The sequence below is a fragment of the Eurypyga helias genome, unplaced genomic scaffold (genome assembly GCF_000690775.1).
Source record: "Eurypyga helias isolate BGI_N326 unplaced genomic scaffold, ASM69077v1 scaffold43115, whole genome shotgun sequence".
NCBI lineage: Eukaryota > Metazoa > Chordata > Aves > Eurypygiformes > Eurypygidae > Eurypyga > Eurypyga helias.
The window spans coordinates 16651-44170 of record NW_010254161.1 but is presented as its reverse complement, the minus strand read 5'-3'; the positions used below and the strand labels follow the sequence as shown (position 1 = coordinate 44170).

The 27520-nt window shown below is 39.7% G+C and overlaps 1 protein-coding gene across 1 annotated transcript; it reads right to left on the bottom strand.

The window, feature by feature from the left end:
• Positions 1-3: 3 nt before the first annotated feature.
• METAP1D (methionyl aminopeptidase type 1D (mitochondrial)) lies at positions 4-24847 on the bottom strand (the record flags this gene model as incomplete). Its single annotated transcript, XM_010152904.1, has 7 exons — positions 24784-24847; positions 19403-19569; positions 16767-16916; positions 13199-13347; positions 12497-12539; positions 8585-8748; positions 4-88 (listed from the first exon to the last, which is right to left on the bottom strand). Coding segments are annotated over exons 1-7 (822 nt in total), but the record flags the coding sequence as incomplete, so codon positions are not given.
• Positions 24848-27520: the final 2673 nt, after the last annotated feature.

The following is a 27520-nucleotide window of genomic DNA, read 5'->3' as shown; positions in this document are numbered from 1 at the left end:
CACCTCGGGGTGCCCGTGGAAGTAGGACCCGATGCCGTGGCCGACGAAGGAGGGGCAGACCTGGAAGCCTCCCCACTGCGCCACGCAGCTGCAGGGCAAAGAGGACACGGTGAGGGAGCACGCCTTGACCACCGCTTCGCTAGCCACCCCGGCCCTGGCCCCTGCCACCACACTGGTACCGGGAGCGGCATCACCCGGCTCCTGCAAGCTCTCACCCCTACTCCAGTGCTGGGTCACCACTCTGTGCCCACTCCGAACGACAGCAGCCATGGGAGCTAGCGCCAGCGGGCATTGTTAGGTTTCAGAGTTAACACGCCTGCCAGCAGAGGCTGGTAGCTCCTGTGCCAGCCCTGGGACCTAAACAAGATGGCAGCACGTTGTCTCCCTGTTCAAGTAACCTTTTCCATGAGCTCACTGGGAACTTATTTTAACATGGGACAGCTCAATGGCAGCCAAGTCGCATAGCTGAGGCCCTGGCACACCACCACCTGTACCAGGCTTTCTAGAGGGGAACAGGGTCCTGCTGCCAACCGTGAGAGTGAAGAGCCCTCCCTGTTCCCTCCAGCAAATCTGGTCACGCTAATTAACAACATATTTCTAATGCATCCATCACCACAGTAGCAAACCCAAATCATAACAATTATGGCATTTCAGCTCTGCCTGGGACATCTGTCCTGTCCTTTGTGGCCTGTCTCAGGGAGGAGCTTCTCGTGCCCACAGGAACACGGCCCAGCACTGATCCTTACCCAAAATCCTATCCTAGTCTTTAAAAATGAGAGGACCTGGAGATACGTGGGGTGTCCTCTGGTTGTTGGACCACCTCATGCCTACAGGCTTCACTCACAGGCTCTGCTCTTTCTCAAGCAGAGGGGTGTGTGTGTGGGTGACTTAGAGCAGCTCAGCCAGGAGGGCTGGCCACATCCAAAACTGCAATGTGTGGAGATTTGGGGGGACCTGGAGGTGGATTAGAAGTGACAAGAAAGCTGCCCCCACCCCTGAATATCATTCCCACATTAATTCTAAAAGCAAACAGGAGCAAGACAGGAAGGCACTCAGCCTGAAAAGATTTCACATACGACATTATAAGCTTAATTTGTTTGTTTTATATCAAGGTAGGCACTTAAAAACTTCAGGTTTGCCTATATTTACACCCTAACAAATGATTTCTCGGAGTTTCACTACAGGTGGAAAAGTGTGAAAGTTAAGAAACTCAAATAAATGGGTAAGCTCTCACAGAAATTAAAACACATTAAACACCCCATGGGGATTCCCTTATTCAGGTGCCAAGTGGCCTCAGCTTGCTGTACGTGGTAATCCCTTGGCACACCAGGCTCCACAGACCCAGCACTACTTGCTCCAGTGCCCGTGGGTCACCACCCCAGAATTTAATGCCACTGCAATGGAGGGACACGGTGCTCCACCCTGGCAAAACAGTGATGAGAGAGGAGCGCTGGGTCAACGGTTAATAATGCTGCAGTGTTCAGACCTTAAGAGCGCGTTTTAACAGGATTTGTATATTAGCTTTTATCAACCCATTGCCCTGATACACAGATTAATCACATTTCTTTCATTAACTCTAGAGGAGAATAGAAATGTCAATCTTAGCTGTCTCCAAACTCCTAAGCACTGGCTAAGAGGGTTACCAATAAGGCTAGAAGCTGGGCTTCACTTGGTTGTATTCATCGTCCAGAGTTTTACCTCACACAGTTTATGTGAAAAAAATCAGAAAGGTTTATGCAGTGATAAGGCCTGCTAGCTATGGAAAAGACTTTCTTCCCTGCCTTTCTATCATGTCACCCACATCTGGGTCAGAGACTCAGCCTGCGGGCTATGACGATGCTGAAGGCCAAGGAAGAGGCACAGGGAACAGTGAGGAGTTGGAAAGCCAGATTACTCAGAAACACACACAAAACAAGCTGGAAGATCTCTGATGCCCAAGCCCAGAGCAATGCAGATAATGATTCTCATACTGATGAAGCAATTCTCCAGAGAGAGATGGGAGAAGCCGTCCATGCAACATGTGATAAGCTTTTCTTTCACCTTGTTCTGCATGTCTTTTTGCAAAAGCATGAACAATCCCACTGACTATTCAGCTTTGCTGGTGTCCTTACTACCCACTGAAAGGGCACAGTCACTTTTTGAGATGCTTTGTATTATTACAGGATTTTCACCACAAAAAATCCATCTTTTGTGGCAAGAGAGAAAGCCATTCTCCTGAGCACCACGGCTACATACTGTCCCGTGGGCCGGGGAAGCCCCTGCCCCAGCACTCAGCTGGTGTTGAGGAGGGTGGCAGCAGCGGCTGCCTGCTGGGCACCGAGCACACGAGCGCCAGGGCACACAGGAGGCAGGGCTAAGACAGTATCCCATCCTCATGCAGTGAAAGAAGTGGTTCTTGTGCATTTCAATGGTGAATTCTGCCGCTTTCTTGCCAAACAGCTTGAAAACAACTCTGTGGGCATCAGTATCTCAGTGGTTACTGTCTGTGATCAAAATAGGAGATCTTGGAGCTCACAGGGCTTTGACATCTGCATTGACAGATGCCCGAGCCCGCCCTACTAACCACTTAATAATGTCTACATACAGAGCTTGGATATTCTTTACATAAAATGTAATGCGGCCAATGAACCTGAAGTTACACAGAGAAAACCTGTGGAGAAAATAAGCTGCAGGCATGAAACTCAGCCATGTTCAATCTGGTTTTAATATTTGCGTGTGCTTCAGAAGCACCTTGTAGGGAATTTCACTCTGCAACGATTAGCTTTACTTTACAGTATTTAAAAAAATCCTCTTACATCCTTGTGGAGTTATAGTAAAACTTTCATAAAACCCAAAGCTAGTGACCCAGCTACAACTTGCGAATGGAATCCTGTAAACGTACATGTACACGTGGGCTGTAAATACTGGCAGGGAGGACTTTGAAACAGCTCTGAGTGAACTGAACTGTTGATCTTGGTCAGCCTCTCCAGCCTCCAGGACTCCCAGGCTGTGGAACCTGGTTAAAAAATCAGGATGTCAGGGAGTGGAGCATTTTTGCCCAAGTTTGCCATTTGCTGCTGACATCAGCTCAACATTTTGGTCTCGCTGTCTCATTGCACAGCTCAGGATCTGTCAGCAGTGGCCTTTCTCTCCAGCCTTCCCTGGAAGGCAACCTTACAAGATTGCAGCTCCAGCTTCCTGCGCTGCTCCTTGCAGACAAGCAGCGTAAGATCAGGCAGCTGGAGGAGCCCCGACCACAAGTGGGAAAGCGGTGAAGGTGGGAGGCAGGAGTCGGCACAGCTGAGCTGGGCTGCCTGGCATCTGCAGTGGGGAGAGAGCTGCACTGCTGGGTGGATGTGCCAGTCTGCCTGTTCCCCTCGGCCGCGGAGCTTTCCCCAGGCAAACCACATCCAGAGCAAAGGCTGGGCACCAGAGTCACGCTGCACCAACAGCGTCAAGAAAAAAAAAGATTCTTCAGAATAATCACTGTCAACAATATCCATCGACAACATTCACCATCACACATTTTATTCTTTAAGCCAGGCTGCATGCTTGGGCAGAGGTGAACTGGGCAGGATTAAAAGCATAATCATTTAATGAGCCCAGTACTTGATTTTATGTTTTGCTGCCACGTGTTCCAGCCCAGTGACTGAGGAGTCAAGAGTACCTGCAGTGCAGCTCCTCTTTTGCTGGTAGCAAAGCCAGGCAAAGCGTCTGGTGTCAGGATGGACCCGCAGCGGCCCAGCTGGTGAAGGAACATCACTGAGAGCCAGGCTGTGCACCCACAGGCAGAGCCTCTCGTATGGTGGTATTACACTTCTGAGAGTGGACAGAGACAGGAGAGTTGGGTGTCAGTTCCCACCTGAGCATCCTCTTCCCATGTTGCCAGACGTCAGCTAATTCTTCAAAAGGAGGCATAAGCGTGGAGTCATACATTGCCATCCTGCCAATGGCCCAACAGGGAAGATGCCGCACATCAGCGACAGGCAGGACCAACTCTTTGTAGAGCTCTCCCTGATACTCTGGAGTCTCCTCTGAAACAAGTTCTTGGGTGAAGAGGATAAATTCCTCCTGCTAAGAAGCTGAAGAGCAGGTTGAAAGAATTTCCTTAGGGGCTGGCCCTGTGCAGATAGCCTCTAGGAGTGTCTATGGGATAACAGGCATCCCAGCTCCAGGGGAAAAAACATTCAGTCTTAGGACAGGAACACCCTCTTTTTTTTTTCTTTGGAGGTGGTGGTAAAACCCCACCCTAAATCCTGTATTTTATTTTCTTTTTACAGAATATTGTCAGTTTTTCCTCAAGTCAGGTCTGGTGTCCGGTATTCTAAGCCCTCACCAAAGAAACAAAGAGAAACAAATCCCATTTTCAGATTCAATAGCAATGCCTCTCTGGCTCTTGGTGGCATGAGGGAAGACAAGGTGGCATAGGCTGCTTCACTGCCCAGGCTGCCCTGGTGAACTGGTTCCCAGCTAGGGACACTAGTCCTGCAGTGCCAGCTCCTCTCCCTGGGGATGAAACATAGCAGCATGATGTGAATGGCTCAAGGTGCTAAACAAATCTGTCTTACGCTTCTGGGCAGTGTACTTGGGAAACACTCAAAGCAATAATGCACCTATGATAATTATTTTCTTACTTAGGGATCCATATGAATGCTTTTTTTCATTAGAGGGAATCACGTTTTTCTTAGATACATCGTTAGCAAAATGACCACTGAAGGGCATATTTACTTCTTTTTTTAAATTCTTGAAAACAGTATCAGCCTAAACTACATTTGCACATGATAAAAATATGTATTTTGAATAGTACCATATTATCTACTCTAAGAAATTAAAACATTGTACTGAGAAAACATTAAGGTATTTTTCTCTTAAACAGTAATCCTAGACTGAGGGAATTCACAAGTTCAGGGATTCCCTATAATGACAATAAATGTTGAGGTATAATTAGTAATATTTTTGAAAGCCAACAATTGTTTTTTGAAAGAAAGGTACATTTTAGTTTCAAACTGGAACATAAATTACTGTATTTTTCTTACAATAGTGCTGAACTTTTATTTGAGGTTCTCTGTTTCTGAAAGCAGACATGATGGATTGAAATAAAAGATAATTTATTGCAATGCTTACTTTCAAGTGCAGACAGAAGCAGTGTAATTGTAATTTACAGTAGCTGTCAAGGAAAATCTATCACAGATGACATTAAAATGACTTATTTTGCCTGAGCCACTTATTGTTTAAATGTGCATAATCTGATAGAAACAGATTTTTTTAAAATCTGCTTTATATTGTTCTAAATTAATATCAAAACATATACTTACGAGTTAAACATTTTAAACCATTTATTAATACTTTCATCACTACTATTTTTTCCGACTAGGAGTCAGAATTGGTTTATTTAACAATATCACGTTTGTGTTTTTTAGCTCCCTACACTCACAGCATTTCCATGTCCCTAAACTCACTCTCTAAAAAGTAGATTTCAAACTAGATTTGTTTCTGTCTGAGAGAGAAGTGGCAGAAATGGTAGAAGAAATTGGAACACAGGGCCCAATTCTGATTCCAGAGCTGACCAACAGTTTTGCCGCCACCTTCAAGAAGAACGGGTTAGCAGAGATTCCAATCTTTCTAAGCGAAGTAACTCACGAATCCAGGCAATCTTATATTTGCCACTTGTAGCTGATGGGAGAAGGAAGCTGATGGGAGAATTTCATAATCCATGAAATACTCGGAGTCAGCTAATGAGCTTCCATAACAAAGACTATGTTAGAAAACTTACCTCCAAAAGTATTGCAGAAAGGAAATATCCTGATTATTTGTGCCTAAGCTATGTTCTGCATATGACTTGAGCGCCTTTCTAGAAACACTGACGAAAGAAACCTAGCCACGTTTCCATTCTGATGGGCCTAAATGTTTTCCGCTTGTAGGTGCTTGTTCAGGTGCTATCGCAGGTATTTATGATCTCTAACTCTCCTGAAACTTCAGATTTTGATGTATGCATGTATTATATATGTCTGTCTGCATGCGCTGTCGAATGCCGAATAACCAGAAGCACGCAGCTTCGCCAAACCAAGGTGATCTTTCAGCAGAGGCAGTGTTAAAGTAGTTGTAAGCAAATCAGCACATTTAAATCGTCGACACGATAAAATCTTGAGAAATAAAGTTAATGACCTGCTATTTCATATGCAGTTTTGAACAGCTACTAGCTTTGATTAATCCGCTTTTCGAAGGGGGCGCTGACTATATATTTACACTTTGCAAGTAAACTGACCTCCGTACCAACACAGCAAAAATCCAATGTTACATTCAAGCCTGTTCTTTTTCTTCTTCTTCTTCTTTTTTTTTTTTTTAATACAGCTAGAATTAATGTAGTGAATCAGTAATGAAATGCATTATCCTGCATGGAGATTTATCAGATTTTCCAATTGAATGCCATGCTTTGCTAGCACTAGCTGGAGTTCACCTGCATGTTGGTGTGGCGTGTGGCTCTTTTTTGTAAAGAGTTAAGTTGAACACAAAAAAAGGGAACAAAGGTCAGCACCCAGCCGCCACTTGAATGTGAGATTTTTCTTTTTATTCCCCTTGATGTATACTAGGCTCTGTGTTATTAGTCTTAATGATGGAAAATTGTAGTGTTGATACAAATCTTTTTTTCAAAGTAGTAGGCGGGAGCTCCATTTGTTAGTAAGTTTTTTTGTGACTAAAAGCCACGGACAGTACATTTATGTAGCAGTAAAAGGCCTAGATGCTCTTTCCATAGCAGAGCTAATTATTCCTACTGTGACCTTACTGATCTACCCTGTTCCTAGTACATCTCATCTGCACGCCTGTTCCTCTGTGTAGATGGTGTCAGAGAATATGAAAAACCCTATAATGAAACCATTTTCATGATGGAGAAAGGCTACTGGAGTTGCACTTGCTACAAAGAGGCTCAATTATATGAGTAATTGTGATAATTTTCTACATTCATAGCCTTCAATGGGGAAAAAAGAATGAGAGCCACAAAGGAAAATTACTTTAACAAGAAAGTACAGAGAGTAAAAATGGAAGAAGAGACAAAAAGGGGGAAAAAAATAACCAGAAAAAAAGTTTAAAAAATAGATCTGGAGGGAGGAATAGCAAGACAGGGAGAACAACAGAAATGCTCAAAAAGCCTATGTGCAGCTGTGTTGCACAATTAAATTGAATTTTTTTTCTGCAGTTGATGAATGTGACTACTGCAAATGTGCCTCTGTAGTTAGCTATCATTTGTTGTTCCGTGACAGGAAAAGGATAATTACCTCTCAGAGAGAATCAAAGGCTGACATGCCCTTTAGACACAGCCATGAATGCAGAGCTCGATAGAATGCTTGAATAAGAATCCAGTGTTCTGTGCCCCCTTCTACTCGAGAATAAATTTTGTTAAAATGCAAGAGCACCACCAGTAAATTTGTTGAACCCTAGGTGTTCAAAAATATGAGGTGCATCTATCGACTCATCCCATTTGCAAAAATAAAACTACATTTTGAATTCACTTCTATTATATTCATGGACAGTAAGATAGTGAGATATGCATTAAATTTCTTTTCCCAGTAGGGGTCTGATTCAACATTTCCTATGAAAGAACAGAAAGACACTATCCTTTTTCTTCAGGCTAGTTAGCCTATAATTTAAAACTGTCAAAAACACAATTTTATACAAAGTCTTCAATAAAAGCTTCTCAGATGTAACCCAAAGAGGTTTTACTAAAGTTTGATTCAGACTCTGTTACAATATTTTTAAAGCTATAAATACATCTAACTGATATTTTGCTGTTCTCTTTTTTCCTTAAAGTATTTGAAGATTTACAAAGAAAAAAAAAGCAGCATCCTTTCAAGGTGACTAAGCCTTGCAGCTTTTAAGTGATCAGAATGTATTCAATAACATGTTGAGACCATTAATAGTCCAGAGAGGTATTGCTTAATGAAATGTATACGATATATGTCTATTTTTTTCTTGGCAAACATTTAAAAATAATCCATAGGTACGTTCAAAAAACTAAGCCGTATTTTTATTCAAAACTGCCAGCAGAAGAGTCATGACTGCATTTATGTGAAGGCTCGAAGAGATGCAAAATAGGGAAAATTCTCTGAATGTAAGCTCTTTTTTCCCTGGGACGTTAGCATGCACCGCTCTTTGTAAGATCAGAAGCTCTCGAGTTAAATATTTTTGTACTTTTTAAACAAAGAGACTTATTTATGTTGGCTAATTCCTTTGTAACATTCCTTATTGCTATACAATGAAGACAATGGTTTCTAACCTTCTCACATCGTTAGACAGATGTGGTGTAGTTTCACACACAAATAAAAAATAAACAAAAATGTTCTGCAAATTACATCTGTTAATTTAAATCTACCTTATGAATATCTTTGGCTCTTTCTACAGTTATCTTTGCTGACCCTCGTCTTATTCACTTTAGAAAAAAAATCTCTCTTACCCAAGGAACAACATTATACCTTGGCAGTTCACATACTGATATCAGACTGAAATGATGGTTTTGAATCATAAAACATGTCATCAGCTTTATACTAAACCACCAATAACCTTTGTCCCACTTGCCAGCCCTCCCTTTACTTGTCAATATAAGGCTTACCTGATTGTGTTTCCAATTACAGAGAAGGGAGCCCCTGGTCTGCAAGCTGCAATTGCTTCATCTCTACATTTCCTGGCAACCTCCACTAACTTTTGACCAGATTTATCCACATTGCCCACCAAAAAGGTTTCAGAAGTGTCACCATGGTAGCCATTGTAATACACCTAAACACATGCAGAAATGTAAAGAGATTTTCTCATTTTGTATCCAGAAAGAGACTGTCTCCTTAATTAAATCCATTCTTTCTAGGAATGAGCTATATATTGCAACAGAGAGACCACAGGCAAGTTGTGTTTGTGAGAATGAGACTGGAAAAGTGAAACATTGCAGAGGAAATTAAAAAAAAAAAAAGCATGAAAGATTGCAAGGTACGTAGGGTTGCCAATTAAAAACTCAAGAAATGCGAAGTTGTGCCTCACTGCCCAGCAGTACACCAGGCAACGACATTGCTCAGCTACAGCATGTAAGGTTAATGGGGCTGTATGCGAGAAGACAACTGGGGGGTGTGCATGGGCTGAAGAGGGCCTTGGGGAATGTCGGGTGACCACCTGCCCCAGCCACCCACCCCTGGGGCTGGGGACCTGCTCAGAGCCCGCAGGGGTAGAGCATCGAGCCCCGGGGCTGGCTGTGGGTGCTGGGAGACCCATCGGCAGCTGGTGGAGAGACCCATCCCTTTGCAAGCCAGCACCCCCGGCGGGGTTTTGAGGTGATGCTGTGCGCAGGTGGGTGACAGGCACGCATTGCTGCCAACATCCACAGGAAGCCCCAAGGAAAGCACGGGCCAAATCCCACACCCACCACTGCACGTTTTCTTTAATCCCATTTTAACTACAGTGTGGCATTAACATTGCATTTTACTTCTGAATTCCAGAGATGAATTCTGAAAGAGAATACCACTTTGGCATCACAGTTTCATGTGCTGAAAACGTAGCACTCTCTTGAATTAATTATGCACTGTCTTCTTTTTTTTGGGGGACATTTCATAGGTTTTAAACCTCAGCTCTCCAGAAATTCTCTGCCCGGCAGAGGAAACCCTGGCTCTGCACTATGGAGATCTGTAACGCCCCATTAAAATGGGGCTTGCAGCTCTGCAGTATGGCAGGCAGGCAGATAATTGTAAGACCAAGCCAAATTTCCCTACGGAAAGACAAATGATAATGGTGCACAGTTTTGATCTTCCCAAACACTTTTTTCCCCCCGAACAGTGGGCAACTATCCTTCTAGGACTAATAACTAATGACAAAGCTCGAAGCACTGAACTTTTGCCCTTGTCGAGCCATCTGTGAAAGACAGACTCACATTCTTTTTGATTGATTCCAAACTAAAAAAATTACACCCAAAAACTTCTCTATGAAGAGCAGACACCAAGGCTAGGTGTGAGCAGAGATGTGAAGAAATTTCAGGCAGGAGCGAGGGGTGTTTTAAGGAAAGGTGAGTGCCAGTAAGGGCCCAACCGTGTTGCCACCATTCCGTCAGACAGCGGCTGTGGTCCCCTGCTCTACCCCGTTCCCCACAACTCCAGACTGCCATTGAATTTTTTTTTTTTTAATGTAATATTAATTGGGCAAGTTTTAACTCAGCCAGTTCATATTTAAACTGAATTAGTTTATTTTTAGCTCTAGCAAGTACAACACACAAAACCCTAGTGTTAAACATCATCATCCTGGAAAAACAAAACCAGATTTAAAACAGGAGAGCTTAAAAATAATAAAAATATTTACTGCAGCCCATCAACTGCAATTACGTGTTTTGACGTTAATAAGCTACAACCCCAGCAACTGTAACATACTAATTCCTTAAAAGTCAATGAAAGAACAAAGTTGTAAGAAACATTAACCTGGCAATGGCAGGCTAAAAATTGCACTAGGCTGAGGATTCAGTGATGGATAACGTTTTTGTTTCTACATTAAATTACATTTTAAAGGCTACATGATTCAAGCCAATAAAATTTGTGTTTCATCTAAGAAATTCTACCATCTTAATTGTGCAAAAATTGATTTTTTCTTCAAATGATGTGTACACAGTGTGAAGTGTTTAGACATAATAACCACAATATTATTTAATAATTTTATAGAATGTCTACACAATTATAAACAGTTTGTTGTTAAATATTACTTTGATTTTTATTCTGTCCACTTATGAAACATCTCAGTTTTGCTCATTAAAGAAAAGCTAAAATGTAATTATAAATGCTGCAAAGTAATATTTTTTCCTCAGATATTTTGGAACTGAGCAATTATCAAACACAGGACAGTTCAGTTTTAAATTATAAGAAAATATTTACAAAGATAATCAGCAATTCCTATCCTTGCAGGAATCTTCACATTAACAGACACTTCAAGATTTATTTTTCTTTATGAGGGTAAACAGAAAACAAATAAAAATATATCTTCAAAAGACCACTGTCATTTAGTCAGACATTATTTGTAAAGCAGAGTGGACAAAATATGCACACCATGTTAATATAAAAATGTTCGTTTTAGTTTATCAAGGAAAGTATCTGTGATATGGACCAACACTCTTTTTTTTAAAATAATCTAAGGAGTCATTACTTCCCTGACAGATAAACAAACAAACAAACAATCAAACAAAAAATACAAAGAAACCAGATGTTAAATTCTTTGCTGTTGCAATCACATTTAGTCTAATAAAATGAGCAAAGCTATACCAGTTCATCAAAGTAAAAATTTATACAAAAATATACTTCAAAAACGACAGATTACACTGTGTAAACTTGATAGTCAGAATTCTATAATTAGAAAGTATGGGGATGGGGAATAATTCAGTAAGATTAAAAAACTCCAAAAAAACAGTCCTCATCACACGTGAGTATACCATGGGAAAAAGGTCACTGACCCTAATTTTAATAGAAAAAATATTTTAGGAAGCTTGAAGCTTATGCTCAGAGGTAGGTCTGCTGCAGATTTCTTTGCTTCTGCCAGTATGAAATTTGGGCCCATGGAAAATAGTATCAAGTTACCAAGAGTTTCTTTAATGATTAAAAGAGCTTGTTTTTATGAGATGTTACTGCCTTGTATGTGACATATTATTGCAAAGTAATGGTGGGATTCAAAAGACATCTGTGTTCATATTAGAAATAAAATGCATTTTGGGAAAATAAAAACATGCATGCTAAAAAGAAAAAAAGCTTCTGCCAGAGTAAAATAATTTTTTTTCCTAAATGAAATGAGAATTAGGTTTCCAGTTTCTGTACTTTCTTGCTCCTATGAAAATCCAGCCAGTGTTTATTTAAATAGCTATAATTGACCATTCTCTGGAAATATTAAGTCACGGTTATATCACACTATTTCTGTTTCTGCGCAAAAGGTTCAGGGCTTTTATACCAGAAATGGAACACAACACTACCTTCGGGGATTTTAATAAATGTAGGGAACACTGCTAGCAAAAGAGTTGCTGTCCAAATAGACTGACATACACAGGCCAATGTAGCCTCTAATGACAGAGTAAGATAATGACAGGTAGCAGGAAGAGGAAGATCAATCTTGGCAGAGTGAAGGAAAAATGCTGGCTTTCTTCATGTTAGCTCATCTCATACATATCTATCTTCAGCTGCTGCCCAGTACTGTGGTGCTCTGCATTAACTACACAGTGGATCAATAACAATTACACCTTCTCAAAAACATGACACATAGCAGGATTGGGTTGACATTTCACTTAGGCCAACATTGATCTCAGTGCATCTGATTCCAGTCCTAAATTCAAGTCAGGCCTGGGTCTAGCTGGAATAAACACACAGTTAAAAACAAAAAAGGAAACCAGCTGCTTGTGCCTTGGCTCAGAAGTAAACAGCACATCCATCTGTGCATCCCCCATCTCCAATCCACTATTCTTCCTGTTGCTACTAGTGATTCTAAAGTTGATCAAAGACTATTTTTTATATGAATTACTCACCGTGACATCAATGTTGATAATATCTCCATCCTGAAGAGGTCGACTGAAACATAAACAGAAAAAAAAAATGGTGACAGACAGGTCCCAACAAAGGGAATATAAGAATAAACACCTAATAACACATACATAAGATATCAGGGGTAGATATCGTGTGATGGAGGCAAACAGTATAACCATTTTTAATGTTCAGCTCTCACTACTTCAGAGAACAAGTGTAGCTGAATATAAAATAATGAGAAACAACTACCAGAAAAACATATCAACACTTGAAAAATCTACCATTATATTTATTCTCTTTCTCTCACTAGGGTTCATATTTTACCCTGTGAGTAGCTGAACGTATTGCAAATAAAAAAACCAAACCCACATAAATTCAAATCTATTTATTCCTTACCCTATAGTTATTTTGTTGGAAGGAAAAAAAAAAGACAGTACTGATTCCCCTCCCACCCCCCAAACTCTAAAGGCGTTATGCTATTTTTTTTTAAAGTATCTGGACAAACAGGATAATATTTTACTTTCTACTTCACATACATTTCTATAACATGTACCAGCATTATGTGGTAACGGGATATGCATCTGCAGTAGGTTTACATATGAAATTTAGTTAAGCTTAAGTATGTTCAGTATTAAACACAATTTATTAATTTCACTGTAACATTTTCATTCTTGGTGGTAAAATGTGTATTATTGGGGAAATACCTGTCAGGAATACCATGACATACCACGTTGTTTACAGAAGTACAAACAGATTTTGGAAAACCTCCATAGCCCAGAGGTGAAGGATAGGCATTCTGTCTGATTATTTCACGATGAACAATGGAATCTATTTCTTCAGTTGTCATGCCAACCTAAAATATCAAACATAACATCCTGTTAAAAAAGCAAAGATAGTTTCTCATATTTACTGAATGTGACTGCAGCCAAGCGTTTCAATGAAATCTTGGATGTTTCAAATACACTGCTTTGATACAAAACAGTAAACTGTCTGATATCCTTTATTGATATATTGGACCTTTTTTTAAAGAGAAATGGTTTAAATAAAGCATGCAGTAGAAACGAGCACTCAAGGGTTCCTAGAAAACCTAAAATACTGTCTACTTGCTTCCCGTTCTTTTTTCCACATTTGCTTTCTCAAAGACACCAATTTTCCATGGCATTTTGTTTCAGTAGCTGCTACAGAAATGTCTCGTTTCAATGCTTTCAGTCCTTTAAAACACAACATAACTTTCCGTTTTTATTTGTAAAAGAAAGGATCTTAATTCTTGTAACTGCCCAGAACATTTATCATAATGTACTTGTGCATTTTATGAAATTGTTTTCCAAGTGTTCTTTAAAGGTTTAAATATTTGGCTTAATATCTTGAGGATATTTTACTTAAAGTTGCCATAGCCTGGATGATCACAGTGAATCTACAAGCGCTTATCCATACTTTTTAGAAATCTTCATTTTTATGCTTCACGCTTCCTAGATTAATTTTTTCTCATGATTTTACATTAAAAAAAATTCTTATAAATCATTCAGCCATTTTTGAGTATCCATGGAGTGGAAAACGCACATGCTTAAAATAACATTCTTTTTGCTTTTCTTTTGGATTGACTGTGTCTGGAATGGTTAGAGCTGAAATTTGAAATTTGGTAGGGAAACCTCCCTCATTGAGAAGAAGTGCCTTTGAGGGTTCCTCTGCAAATTGATTTTGATTTGAATGAGTTTTGAGCCTTTGAAAATCATACTTCGTACACATACATTACAGGGGCTGTGATTTTGGAGGACTTTTTAGTAACACGTGGAATATAGGCAGGCTGTGGTGCAGGAGGCATACTTACCCATATATTAAAATATTCAGTGATCACACTCAGTGAATACAGTGGAGTGCACTTGCATACTGTGCTGAGGATAAAACCAGGTCTATTTGCTCAGCTTGCATCTAGTTCAGCATGAAAACGTGCTTGGGCAGATGAGGAGCGATGAACCCACTCAAGACCAGGATTTGGGGTTACTGTGCAGCCGTCCTGCTTTGCAGTAGCCATTGCAGCCTCTGCGTTGGGATGGCAGCCGCAGCCCCGATGTGCTATCTGCATTGGGCACACAGCCTTTGGTTCTGGATAAATAGAGGTTTGTTGCTCCTGCCTTCACTCACCCGTCTATCACCCTCAGCCCATGGACAAACTGAACTGGTACGTACCAGACTGGGGACTGTCTGCCGGTGTTCTGCTCAAGAAACTCGATGAGGCTTTGGCTGCTCAGCAGACAGATCTGTGCTCTCTGCATGGCAGGCTCACACGTTGAAAAGTTCTGCTTTTACAGAATCTGCTTTATTTTTATAAGAACTTTTGCTAGCTGGGCAATGCTGGGGAGGCACCTACTACACACCTCATCCCAGATTTGGGACCGGGCAATCTTACGGTATCTAACAAAATACTTCCAAGTCATAGAATTTTCTGCTTTATTACCAAATCTTTTAATTCAAACCCAGGAAATGCTATCTATATACTACCATACTGTATTTTTAAGTCCCACAGACAGTAAATAGTAATATCAAAACCATGCTCAGCCCAACCTTTGTCTCTCTGCATCCATGCATTATAATGTACCTTTGTTATACTGGGGGATGTTACTGCCATTAGCTAAAGCACAGACGAGGGCTGTTTTGGAGGGCTGTGTGCAAGGCGGGTTCAGCGAGACAACAGGAACAGGTGGAGGGATGGGGGTCTTCAGATAAAATAAGAATGCAGAGTTTACCTCATGAGAATAGCGAAAAGAGCTCAGTTTGTTTAGTCTGACGCACCGAAAGCTGTAATAGCTCTATTACTGTGTGAAGGGGACAGACTCAAGGAAAGGCAGGAAGCTGTTTAAATTACAGAGCAGTGCTGGCACAAGAACAAATGGGTATAAACTGTCCACGTGCAGAGTCAGGCTGGAAAGCAGAAGATGCTTCCTGTCGATGAGGGAAGGTTTTGGAGCATCCTCCTAGTCAGGGGTGTCTTGGCTGAACCCTTACTGGTGTAAAAGGGAGATCACCCTTGTCTGTGGTTGACCTGGGCAGCAGTCTCGGCACTGCAACTCCAAGTGCCAACTCCCTCCCAGTCCCATAGCTCCTGCTCACATAATCCTTGCCTTACACACTTTTCTCCAGAACGTTCATTACATATATGTAGCATTTTGCTATTATGTGTAACATGGCACATACTATGAACTGCATCATAGGCAACACCATGCTGTCTATATGTGTATTTTGCACATGATAACAACCAAAGACTTATCAGTGAAAAACTGCTCTCAATCATAATGCACATTGCACCCTGATCCTTCATAAACATGTATATGCCCTTAACTTTACACAAGTAAGTTTTACTGTTCTGGGAAATAACTGCATGTTAAAAAGTTGAACATGCATGAGCATAGGTAGGATTAAAACTTCAGGCAGTTTTGTTATTGGTCACTCCAGTTCCAGAATTAAACCTCTGGGAAGGTGCGATGATAGCTGAAAGAAAAATGCATGGTAAACTTGATTTTTTCCCCTTTTAAGTCAATGGCATTGACCTACAGGCCCCATCTATCTCTGCTTCTCATAGCTACTCAACCCATTTTACCCTCTCCAGTATGCTATTACATGAAATACCAAGGCAAGGCTAAAAAAGCACTCCTTCATCTGCAAAAACTGGTGGTAGGCTCCTCCCAGTACATTTTAACCTGGGAGGTATCCCAAAAAGCATACTGTAGAAACGTTACTGGAAACCATGAGGCTTTATTATTGATGCACTCTGGAAAATTGTGAGGAATTTGGCAGCTGTTTTTTCCAGCAGCAGCTCTACGATTTGTGTTGTGCTGGACCCCACGGGACAGCAAGGGGCTGAAGGATGGATGGGAATAGAGGAGGCAGCCCAGCCCTTTGGACTTGCACACATGCAGAGCTGGAAAGCAGGAAGTATGAGGAAGATGGGCCATGAAATGAAAGGAAAAAATGTAGCATGGGCCTTATGAGAAACTCATGTGATTTGGCACAATCCAAACAGAGGGAGATTACAGACAGAGAGATATTATGCCTGAGCCAGCAACTCACTCTAAAGTGCTACACAGGTCCAAAATACAGAAATAAATAAACAGGCACATCATGAACTGAATCAAAAGTTAATAAATCCTTTTCTCAGACTCTAACCTAAAGTTGGATGCACATTAAGGGATAGTAAAAAAAAAAGGTAGAGAAAATGCCAAATGAGTTAAAGCATGAAAGATATTCAAGCTGTTATGGGACTTCTGTAATTGTTACCTTTAAGCCCTTTCCAGCCAGAAGCAGGACATGACGGGCCAATTGACAAGCTTGACGAAGCCCTTGAATCTGATCTTCATTCTTAATTTCTATGTCGTCTCCCCAGTCTGGTACAATGCCTGTCGTCACATAGTCTGGCTTCTTTATGTGCTTGGAGAAAAAGGATTGAAAATGAAGATCAGAAAACTGAGCATGACAATGGGATCATTTTCTCAGATACTGCCTCCTGCTTCATGGCAGCTTGCCCTTTCTGTCGTAGTATCGACCTTCCTAAGCCATCAGGGCAAACCCTCAAGGCTGCCTCAGTATTTCTTCCACTGCCCTTTTGAACTTAACATTGCCTGTTACTACTGACTTATACAGTCTGTTAACCTTCCAATGCTGAAACCCCAGATATTGCAGCCCATTTCCAGCACACACAGTTGCAAGTTTTGAAACTGTGAGAGAAAGACTTAAAACCTCTTCATTTTCTTCTGCAAAGAGCGGTGTATTTTTCACCAAAGGCATCTAAACACTGGAACTGATGAGACAAACATACAGAATTAGGCTCACAAAAACCTGATATCAAATCCTTAGCTTCTTGCTCAGACAAAACTCCTGTTAACTTCCATGAGATTGTTTTTTTGGATTACTAAGAACCTAAGGATTTAACTTATTTTACTTTAAGGTTTTTACTTATTAATCTAGTTCACATGCTGCCCATCTGCAAAACTATGCAAGGCTATCCCAATTTGCTGTGTCAAGGAGAGTGTAACAAATGTTTAGTTTCTGCACAGAAGGTTCTCAGCTCTCATACAGAGGTGAAATTTCACTTCTGATTTTTCTAAATCCACAATAATTTGTTGACAAGTGTATGAACACAAGAAACAAATAATAACGGTAACATCTTGCACAGAGATGGAAATGCACTTCCTCTTGCAGGGTCTTGGGCTGTTTCACTGGCTGGGGAAGATTCCCGTTGCCCACCACAGCCAGGCTGATTCTTCGCTGTGACGGCCATGGGGCAAGTTTTGCACTGACTTCACAAAATACAGAATCAAGCTGGCAGACATGTAACAAAGCAGGCATTTGGGCTGTACACAAGAAGACCATACAGCATCAGGGTGTAGGAGTAAAGAATGGTGCAACCAATTAGCTCTAGGGGGACTTCAAATGGGAAGACTGTTGTTAACTCTGATGGGTATTTCATTTCTACTCTGATTAGAAGTGGAACTGTCTTTAGTGGATTCACGTCAACAGAAATTCAGATTTACATTTTGTTCAAATTAATGTAGTACCAACCCTAATAACATCCTACTGCAGTAGTTTGGGGCTTAATTGAGAAGAAAAAAAAAAACATTTGCTGTATTAGCAACTCCTTACACAGCAACACCCTTGCTTTCTCCTTGGAGGGCTCTCATCTAGTAACTGCTGAGACCTGACCCTGCTGACCTGTAAGATCTGTCAAGGGAGAAGCCCAAAGCAGTGTACATACAAGTCTATGGATACAATTTCACAACAGCATCTTGAAAAAAATATGTTATTTCAATGTGATTTCTGGCATACTCTGAATAAACTAATAACTTTGCTCTCAAGCTTTCAGAGTTGAAGAATTGGACTGATTTTTAGACAGTCTGAGTACTCTGATCTGTGAAGACAACTTTTAAGTACTTCTCTCTCTTTATCCTAAAAGGAGCATATAAATACAGGAAAAAAAAGTTTGTATTCTACAATTTCTAAACCTTTGAAAATACAAAAAGCATGTAACCCTATGTTCTTTCTGCACACTGAGCTTCAACAGCCTCTTAGGTGCAAGAGCCCTACATCCAGCATCCTTATCTGCTTTCCTATCTAATGATGTTTTATATAAGAAATCTATAATAAAATTAAAAGCAAAATTAAAAAAAGTACTAACACACATCCTGAAAAGCAGTGTTTAGGAAGGGTACTTTGGTTTTCTTTTGGCTAAATGAAAGATACTAAACAGTTAATCTGTATGCTGCAATTAAACAGGGAAAAGAAAGAAGAAGGGAAAAAAAAAAAGGAAACCCGAAGCGGAACACATGTTACAACTGCATGAAAAAGTTCCTTTTGGCTCTAAAGGAAATAAAAAATAAAAATACATGTTCAAGAAAAAAAGCCACTCAGGCACAGTAAAGAGGAGTTTGGAACATGCAATGGGGTGTGGGGCAGCTACCATCAAGTATTGTAGTTCTCTTCCTAAATCTGACATAACCAATTAACAAAACCTTCAGCAAAATCTAAACATTTTTACAATTAGCTTGCTAGAGATTTATACATAAAAGGACTCAGATGATCATGAATGATTCCTACTGACTTTTGGTAGGACTGTCTATAATTATCCAAAAGGAGAATCTGGACCCAGAAGTGTTAAGTGTTGACAGATGATTATAATGTTCCATGTTTATATTACCATAACTGAACAAGCCCCAGCTTTAAGCTCCCTAATAACTAGTTACGCCACTGTGTTCAACATGGTAGGCAGCTGAAAACTCCTCTCACCGGTGCTCCTCCAGACCAAGCAACAGGATGGTGATCCAAACCCTCAGCTCTTGGACAAGGAATACATCTGATCACGCCCGCAGCTGAACTCTATACTGACCGAAGAACAGATTAGATGATAGAAATTGCAGTACCTTAGGAACCGGGTGAGCTGGAGAAACTGTGGCTGGCCAAACTATACTATAAGCAGTATTTCTTTGTCCCTGAAAAAAGAAGCATCTTCGCTGTTGATTGCTTGACTGCCTGTGCAGGTAGATACGATTGCACGAAGAAAAGATTACGTGGCAGCCAGTAATAGAACCTGGTAAGAGATAAGTTAAAAATGGTTAACATTTTTTCTACCACATTACAAAATGGAAAGTATGCAAAAAGAAGGACATCACATAAAACAAGCCACAGAACTCGTGTAGTAGTCGAGGGTAGTTAAAATTGTTCAAATCTCGTACCGTTAAAGAGAGAGCACTGAGAAGCAATGAGAACAAAAAATCTCCCCAAACAATATTTTAAAGCTTTATAAAATATCAGATCTATTTTGATTTGATGCATTAAAAAGTAGCGTGAGCAAATTCCTTAAAGCTTACAGCCAGGAGTGATGTTCCAACTGGCCCTTGCTTGTAGCCATTTGCACAGCTAGTAGCTGCATCATTGTTCAAGGCTTGGGGAAACGGTGAATAAAGGACAACAGCAATAAAAAAGGAGAGTAAAATATGATTTAATGTTGATTTCAGACAATATGTTCACCTTCATTTTTGCAGAATTGGTCACAGATTTGAGTACAACCAAGTCAACGTTGCTCTCGTCATTTGCGCCAAGACACAAAGAAGGGGGGTTCAATTTGTCCTGCCTACCAGAGCAAAAGAACACATTTTAGCAGGTATTTTTAATTTTGGGCAAACGCAATTGAAGGGATTAAAATTTGTAATTGACTTGGAATATTCAAATCAGATTTTCATTTAATTCACATGAGGATTTGGGATGACAGTTCATCGGAGTATTCATTGCTCAAACTTAGTTATTGGGCGACGACGCATTTTGCTCCCCTTCAAAAAAGAAAGAAAAGAAAAAAAAAGAAAAAAGGGAAAAGGGAAAAAAGGGAAAAGGGAAAAAAAGGGCGTTGAGGCCCAAAGGTTGTCAGAGACATCAAAACCAAATTAATGCATCACAAAAGACAGTGCTAGCATCAACCTGGGAAATACACGAAATTCAAAAGGATTATTGACACTGCCCAATTAAACTACAATTACAGGTAGTGCATATTTCCATTACTCAAACATGCTACAATCTAAACAGAGGCTTTTTTGAACATAAGTTTCACATAATAGTTAATCTCTTTCTGAAAAATGTCATATGTATACAAACATAAGAGCAATCTTTTGTGGCAAGTAACCCATACAAATAATTACTCTTCAGTAAAAAGAATGTGTTTTCATTTAAACAGAACTAACTAAACATTTTCTGTATCACAGAAATTAAGAAATTAATCTACTACATATTTTGTAACTATGTAAAAATGAATTTTTTAATGTTTCTTCCATATCTCGTATGTTTTTGTTGCACCTTCCTTCCTTTCATTTGGATGCATTTATTATGTTCACATGCTGAAATTGTCCTTCCACATGCACATTTGGCTTCACAGACAGCCATTTTACAGCATGACATGATACACAGATTTGAGTTATGCACCTTTTTTTGAGCCTCAAAACCCAGATGAATGAAATAGTTGCATGGGGTTTGACTGTCTCTTTGCAAACTTTTCAGTGCTACATTTAGTTACTAATATCTGAATTTGTGCAATACTTGAAAGACTGTAGAGACTTCTACTCAATGCAAACAGATTTTTACCATTTTAAGAAATTGTTCATAAGTAATAATGCAGAGTTGGAGAGCGAGGCTCAGATTAAGCTCTCAGTACAAACAAGGTACCCCAATGGAAGTTGCCTGCTTCAAGTGTCTCCACAGAAGTGGGGCTTCCCAGTTAACAAAGGGTGGATTGGTTTGGTGGTGTTTTAATTATCATTTAATCAACAACCTCACCATCTACTGCTTTCCTAGGCTCTCCTTTGCAAGCAAAAAATCCTTGTCCTTTTATAAAATAAAAGGGCCATTGATGTGTAAGTGCATTAAAAGAACCCAAAGCATCCTACGAACTCCCTGGCCATTTTGCACCCGTTTCTGGTAGCACAGAATCCGCTAAGGCAGCTCCTTTTGGGGCATCAGAAGTAGCAATCAGTCTGCCAGGGTAAGCTAAGGTAGCTCTTCTACAGAGTGCAGTGGAAGTACCTCGCTTTTACAGCAGCTGAAGGTATAAATATATTGAAAACTCACACTCACTGATGTGGTCAAAGTCCACGTGGACATCAGTATGTGAACAGGTACTTCAAATGCTCGCCTTGACGCATGGCATGCTGCCTAGGCACCTAGTCTACTGTCTAAAAGTTTAGTTGGGGAAGAAAAGGTACAAGTGTGCTTGTCAATTATTCAACAGTAAAACTCCAGATGTCCCAAATACACATTCTTAAATAGATCAAACCATTTTCTATTCATGGGTACATGCCTATCAACTATCCCATGTTCAGAAGGGATACCTTTTTATTTGGAATAAAACTTTTACCTCTATTGTCCCAAAGACACACTGTAAGTGTTGTCACGAGCTAACAGGATAATAAGGTACTGTAGTCTGTTGTTATTCTACTACCTACTCATTATAAACCAGACGCATACAAAAATATCTACTACTTGAACAGGTGAAATACGACAACCAAATAAATATCACCATAGTATAATATGACTCCTAAAATACACTGCAAGAATTATAAACACAGGACAACTAAACCTTTATTTGAAATATAAAAAAATATAACAAAACATTCTCCTACAAAGTAAAAATAAAATGAAATAAAATGGCATTAAAATATAATGAAGTTACTGGTTTATAATGAAAATCTGGACTCCATCCACACACTTCCTTCCTTAAGAAAGCCTTCCTAATGTCTACACAGCTCCTTTTATTTTTTACGCTCCCATATTCACAGCTAATTCGATACAGCAACATCATCAATCACTGGAGACAGGAACAACTGACTGTATTCTCCAAGTCTGGCTCATATATTCCCTCCTCCCCATTCTTTACACCTATCAAAGCTTTTCTCAGTGCCTTATTTACTTCTGCAACACTGGCGCTCAAGCACATCTTTTTTGTTAAGCTTTCTGTGTATATTAATTACAGTAAGATAGTTCATAAACGAGGGATTTGTGCAGCTGCCCGTTGAAACCACAGCCACTGGAGCAAGCCCAGTGTTTGAAGCCGGGTGGCCTGGTAACACACCAGCACAGCCAGAATGCAAAGCTGACCCTTCACGCGTGTCTTCTCTCTCCCAGCAGCAAGGCTACATCACTTGCCACGAGTAACAGAATATTTACTATCAGCTGCAATAAGGAGAATTGTTACTGGCATTACCGAATCACATCAGCAGATACGACGTACCTAGCACAGAAAATTACAGACAACTGCTCCTCTGACTCAACAGTGAATCACACTGTGCACTCTGTAAGCACACATGTCCCGCCCCAGCCGCTGGATTCCTCAGCATACCTTCCAGACCTTAATTTGTATTAATAATATAAATATGCACTGCAAGCTTTGGTGAATTACCAGATGAATTTATCTTGTGTGGAAATTGCATTTTCTCTTTCTTTTAAACGAGTCAGCCAAAGGGGCTGAACACAGAATTCAAGTATGATGATGGGTGGGAGCATTTTAAGTGACTGATTTTGCAGCACAATGTGCCCTATATTTATTAGCCTTTTACTCTAGGTCTATTTTAATTGTTATCTGTTCATGCATGCTACACTATATAATGAAATGCTCCCATTTCACTCCCAGAGCAGAGAGTTTTTTATGTGTATCTCTATTAATGACCCTTAATTAAGTTGATTTTAGTCATTTAAATGTGATTTTCCTCTGGTCAAGAAGTATTTTTAAAGGGAGACATTGGAAATGAACTCTCACATAAGCCCTTTTCTAATGCTTCAGTTTAACAGTTACAGCAATTTATCATCTATGTTTTCAATGGATGAGGTGTGGGGTAGCCATGCAAAACGCTGCTCATCTACATGATTCATCAAATGTGACGGTTAGAAACCATTTCTTTTTTAGTATTTATTTATGAAAGACTTCGAATTTCCCAGCAATTAGCAAAAATGTTACCAAAGGATAAACACGACAGTTCCAAGCTACAATACAAGGGTACATCTTAAAAGAGCCAAGAAAAAACCCCAAAACCAACATATTTTCGAATAATTTAGTCACAGTACCAACAGAAGCACAGTCTCAAAATTATTTAGGATTACAAGAATTAACATCCAACTGATTTAGGAAATAAAATCAACTCGTTCTTGATAAAGTAAATCTTACTTAATATATGAACAATTAGCAACATCAACAGCATCATTCAGAGAACTCCTTTTTAAATATGTGAGTTAATATATACATATTTTAAACTTAAAAAAGAATGACCATGGAGATTTTCTTAGTATATATTCATTTGAGGGCAAAACATTAGAAATCTTTAATTTGGTTTGTCAGGTCATTTTAATGTTATATCATAATATTGTTCCTTGTGCAAATACTCATTTTGCTAAAACTTCAGAGGAATAAAGTTTAAAGTGAGATATTAAAAATCACTGTGGGCAATAATATGTGGAATCCAACCAATGCAACTAGGTAAGAATATATAACTTTTTACTGTTAATTACCAAATGTTCCCACTTTTCAATCCAAAATAATGGCGTGGTTTGATAGATCTTTACTTGTAACTGTAATTCTGTCTTAATGGAACACTGACTTTGTAATCCCCATGTTGCAAAGGTACGTGCAAGCTTCAAAAATAGGATGGGAAAGATTAAAGGTTCTCTCCAACTCTGTGTAACCTGTGTAGCAGAAGAGCAGCTCACATTTCACAGGCAATAACCTGTGCATTTGCTAGGGGAAAAAAAAAAAGGGGGGGGGGGTGTGTGTGCAGAAAAAGAACAACATAGGGAAATGCCTCAGGCATAAGTTGAAACTGATTGGGCAAAGTAGAAGGACAAGAGCCCTTGAAATTAAACAAAAGCAAATTCATTCTGTTGACAGATGTTGATTACATCAAAGCCACTTAAGAACTTTTCTTCTGTCTCTTTTTTTTTCCTTTTTTGCAAATAATACCTGTCTTTTCTGTACATTAAGGATATAACATATCTTAATCAACATAACCCAACACGTAATAATTTTTAAATTTGGTAAAAGTATATTGTAATGAGGTCTTAACGACAGGCTTCTCCAAACAAGAGTGTATTCACATGGCCCTGTCTGCACACCCGTGCTGGTCACGCCATCATCAGCCCCTTACTTCCAGGGGTTAACTGCTCTGGCAGCCAAATAAAATACAGAGAGCACTGTGTAATTATGGAGACAGTCAAAGGGCAGACTCTATTTTGAAATCTATTTGCACAGACAAGGTCTTCCAATTTCGCTTACAGGAAACAAGCTGGTAAAGGGGGTCTCCTCCTCTCCAGATGCTTTCCACACTTTTTTCCCACATCAGGAAATTATGGACATGGACACCATGCAGCACTGTTTCCTGGATTGCAGGGCTATGTCATTACAAGGAGAAGAGCAAGTCCATGCTTGTGAGAAGTATTTCCTCCTAATTGCCCATATTAGGGGAAAGCAAAACCCACAAGGACTACTGAAAACGTGACTAGCAGCAATTTGTAAACAGGACGCAGCCACAGCTGTCATGATGGTACTGGAAAAGAGAAAACAGGAATGAAAGGGTAAAAACACTCTGGTTTTAATAGCATGATTGGGGAAATGAAATATTCATCAGGATAGATGTGACTTCACTTACAACAGCAACACATTGGTGGAAACCTCAAGAACAGCATGCTTATGACTGTACCCTGGTAAACTGAAATACAGACCAGTATCTTGCAAACATTACATTCTAATTGGCATTGTTTTATTTAATTATTGAAATTAAATGGAAATTAACAACCGAAGGTGTTTAGTTAATGAAGGCATTAACAGAACTGCTTTTCTCGTTACTCCCGTAAGAGCCAATAAAGCAAGTCAATGGCCAAACACCGATCAACTCCAAGTGAGCTGAGCCAGCCTCTTTGCTGAAACCACTGAGATTCCTCAATGACATGGAAAAAAATCAAGTTTGGCCCTCAGGACCAGTTTTGGTCCCCGCTAACTGCAATTCTGCCCTTAATTCACGGAGACAAGAACCCTGCAATTTGTTTACCGCATGCTAATACAAATGAGTTTTTTTATTGGGTGCGTATTTATAAACGATATGGAAATTCTTGTTTGGCTTTCCTTATTGTGACTTAGTCTAGAGCTGCACACTAAAATGATGAATCAGTGCCTTCTGGAATAACACCGTTCTTCTAATTCATTATTCAGTCAAACTTACGGCCAACAAAATAGCTGTTCTACAAGTTGGTAAACTGGGAAACCACAGAGAATCAGAACTTCTTCTATTTACAGGAAGGATGACAGCCTAAGGGTACTTCATCCCAATAATAACAACATTCAAGTAATGGTGCCCAGGTCATGACAAGCCATGACCCTCCCCATAGCTCCTTCAGGAAGCTGGCTGTGTGCCACCTTTTATCAGCAGCAACCGACAGTGCAACTTTAACAAACAAGAAGAAAAGAAAAAAATAATTTTATATTCTTAAAAATTCTGTTGACCAATTGAGCAGTTGCATATATATATATATATATATATACACACACACACACACACACAGAGTCACACCAAACCAGTATATCTATATCTGGATGATATTCATTCATATACCACAGTAAATTAATTGTCTATTACAGAAAGTGGACCGCGCTGTACAGGCTTAACTTCAGGAACAGGGCATTGTAATTCTCCAGTAGAGCCTTCTATCCTAGTGTTATTTCTACTACGTTTTCTCTGATAGTAAAACACAAGTAGAAAATAAAAAGGAATTGTTGCCTAAAGCAGTATCACAGCAAAATGAAACAAATCAGGTACAAAAGCTGGACAAAGCAATATGAAGAGTTTCACACACAGTTAATACCAGGGGAATTTGGGCTCCAGATCACGGCATCTGGCAAATTTCAACTTCTGTGACTAGATGGAGAAACATTCCTCTTATGTGACTGCATTCCTGTATTGAGTAAATTAATTTATCAAAAAGTGAATAAATTAGAACAAGAAATGTATCTGCTCAGGCTTGCATCTCTAAATACACCTTTCAATCACTTTCTATCTATCTTTAGTTTTTTAAAAGATCAGAGAAATTACTTTCGCTTGAAAGATTGGTTATTGTATTCGTTGAAATAACAACTGTTGGAACAAGTTACTTAGTTTAAAAAATAGCAGTTGTTTCAGATTAAAATAACAAGCTATTCAAATACTCCTTACACACACGCACAATACCAAATCTTGTTGTTAATATGCACCCACCCACAGTTTTAATGTTCATTGAATCTTACTGGGATAAAATCTTTTCAGGCGCTCTGTGAAACAACTGGTTTTCAACTGGCATGGTGATGTCCTATATACATGCCTGATACGGTATTAAATGTTAAAAATAAATCCAACTTTAACCTCTTAAATTTCCACGTGAAATGGCAAAACATTTGTCTGAATCACCACAAAAAATGTTTCCCACTGAAACTCTTCCAGTGGGTCAGCAAGGCGGCTGAAATACCAGCAATCTTCGCGAAGAAAATTTAGAAGTGCTCCTGAACATCATACCAAGATCGTCTGTGTAGCTTGAGACACAGGAAGAGAACGGGCAGTCAGGAGTCTTTTTCCCGCACAGAATGTACAACCCATTGCAGTAATTATTTTCAATACACCTGCAGCCAAATCTCTAAGGATACAAGATTATTCCTGAATTGTAAGCCAGTCTTATCTCAAATTAAAAAAAAAAAAGTGTAAACTGCTAGCAATTTTAGGATGAATACTTCTGTAAAATAAGATTACATTGCTACTCCATAAAAATGACAGCTAGCAGTGTTTCTTACCTGTATTAAATGTTGTTAATTACTTGCATTGTCCTGTCTTCACATTAAAAGACAAGTTACATTAGGACCATGAGTCTTTACTGAGAAAACATGTACATGTCTTTCGCTAGAGTGAAGAGTGTAAGGTTGGGGAATTACATCCTGTAAGCTGGACTTCAAAATACATGAGCAGAGAGGTGTAAGTTTACAGCTGTTTTTG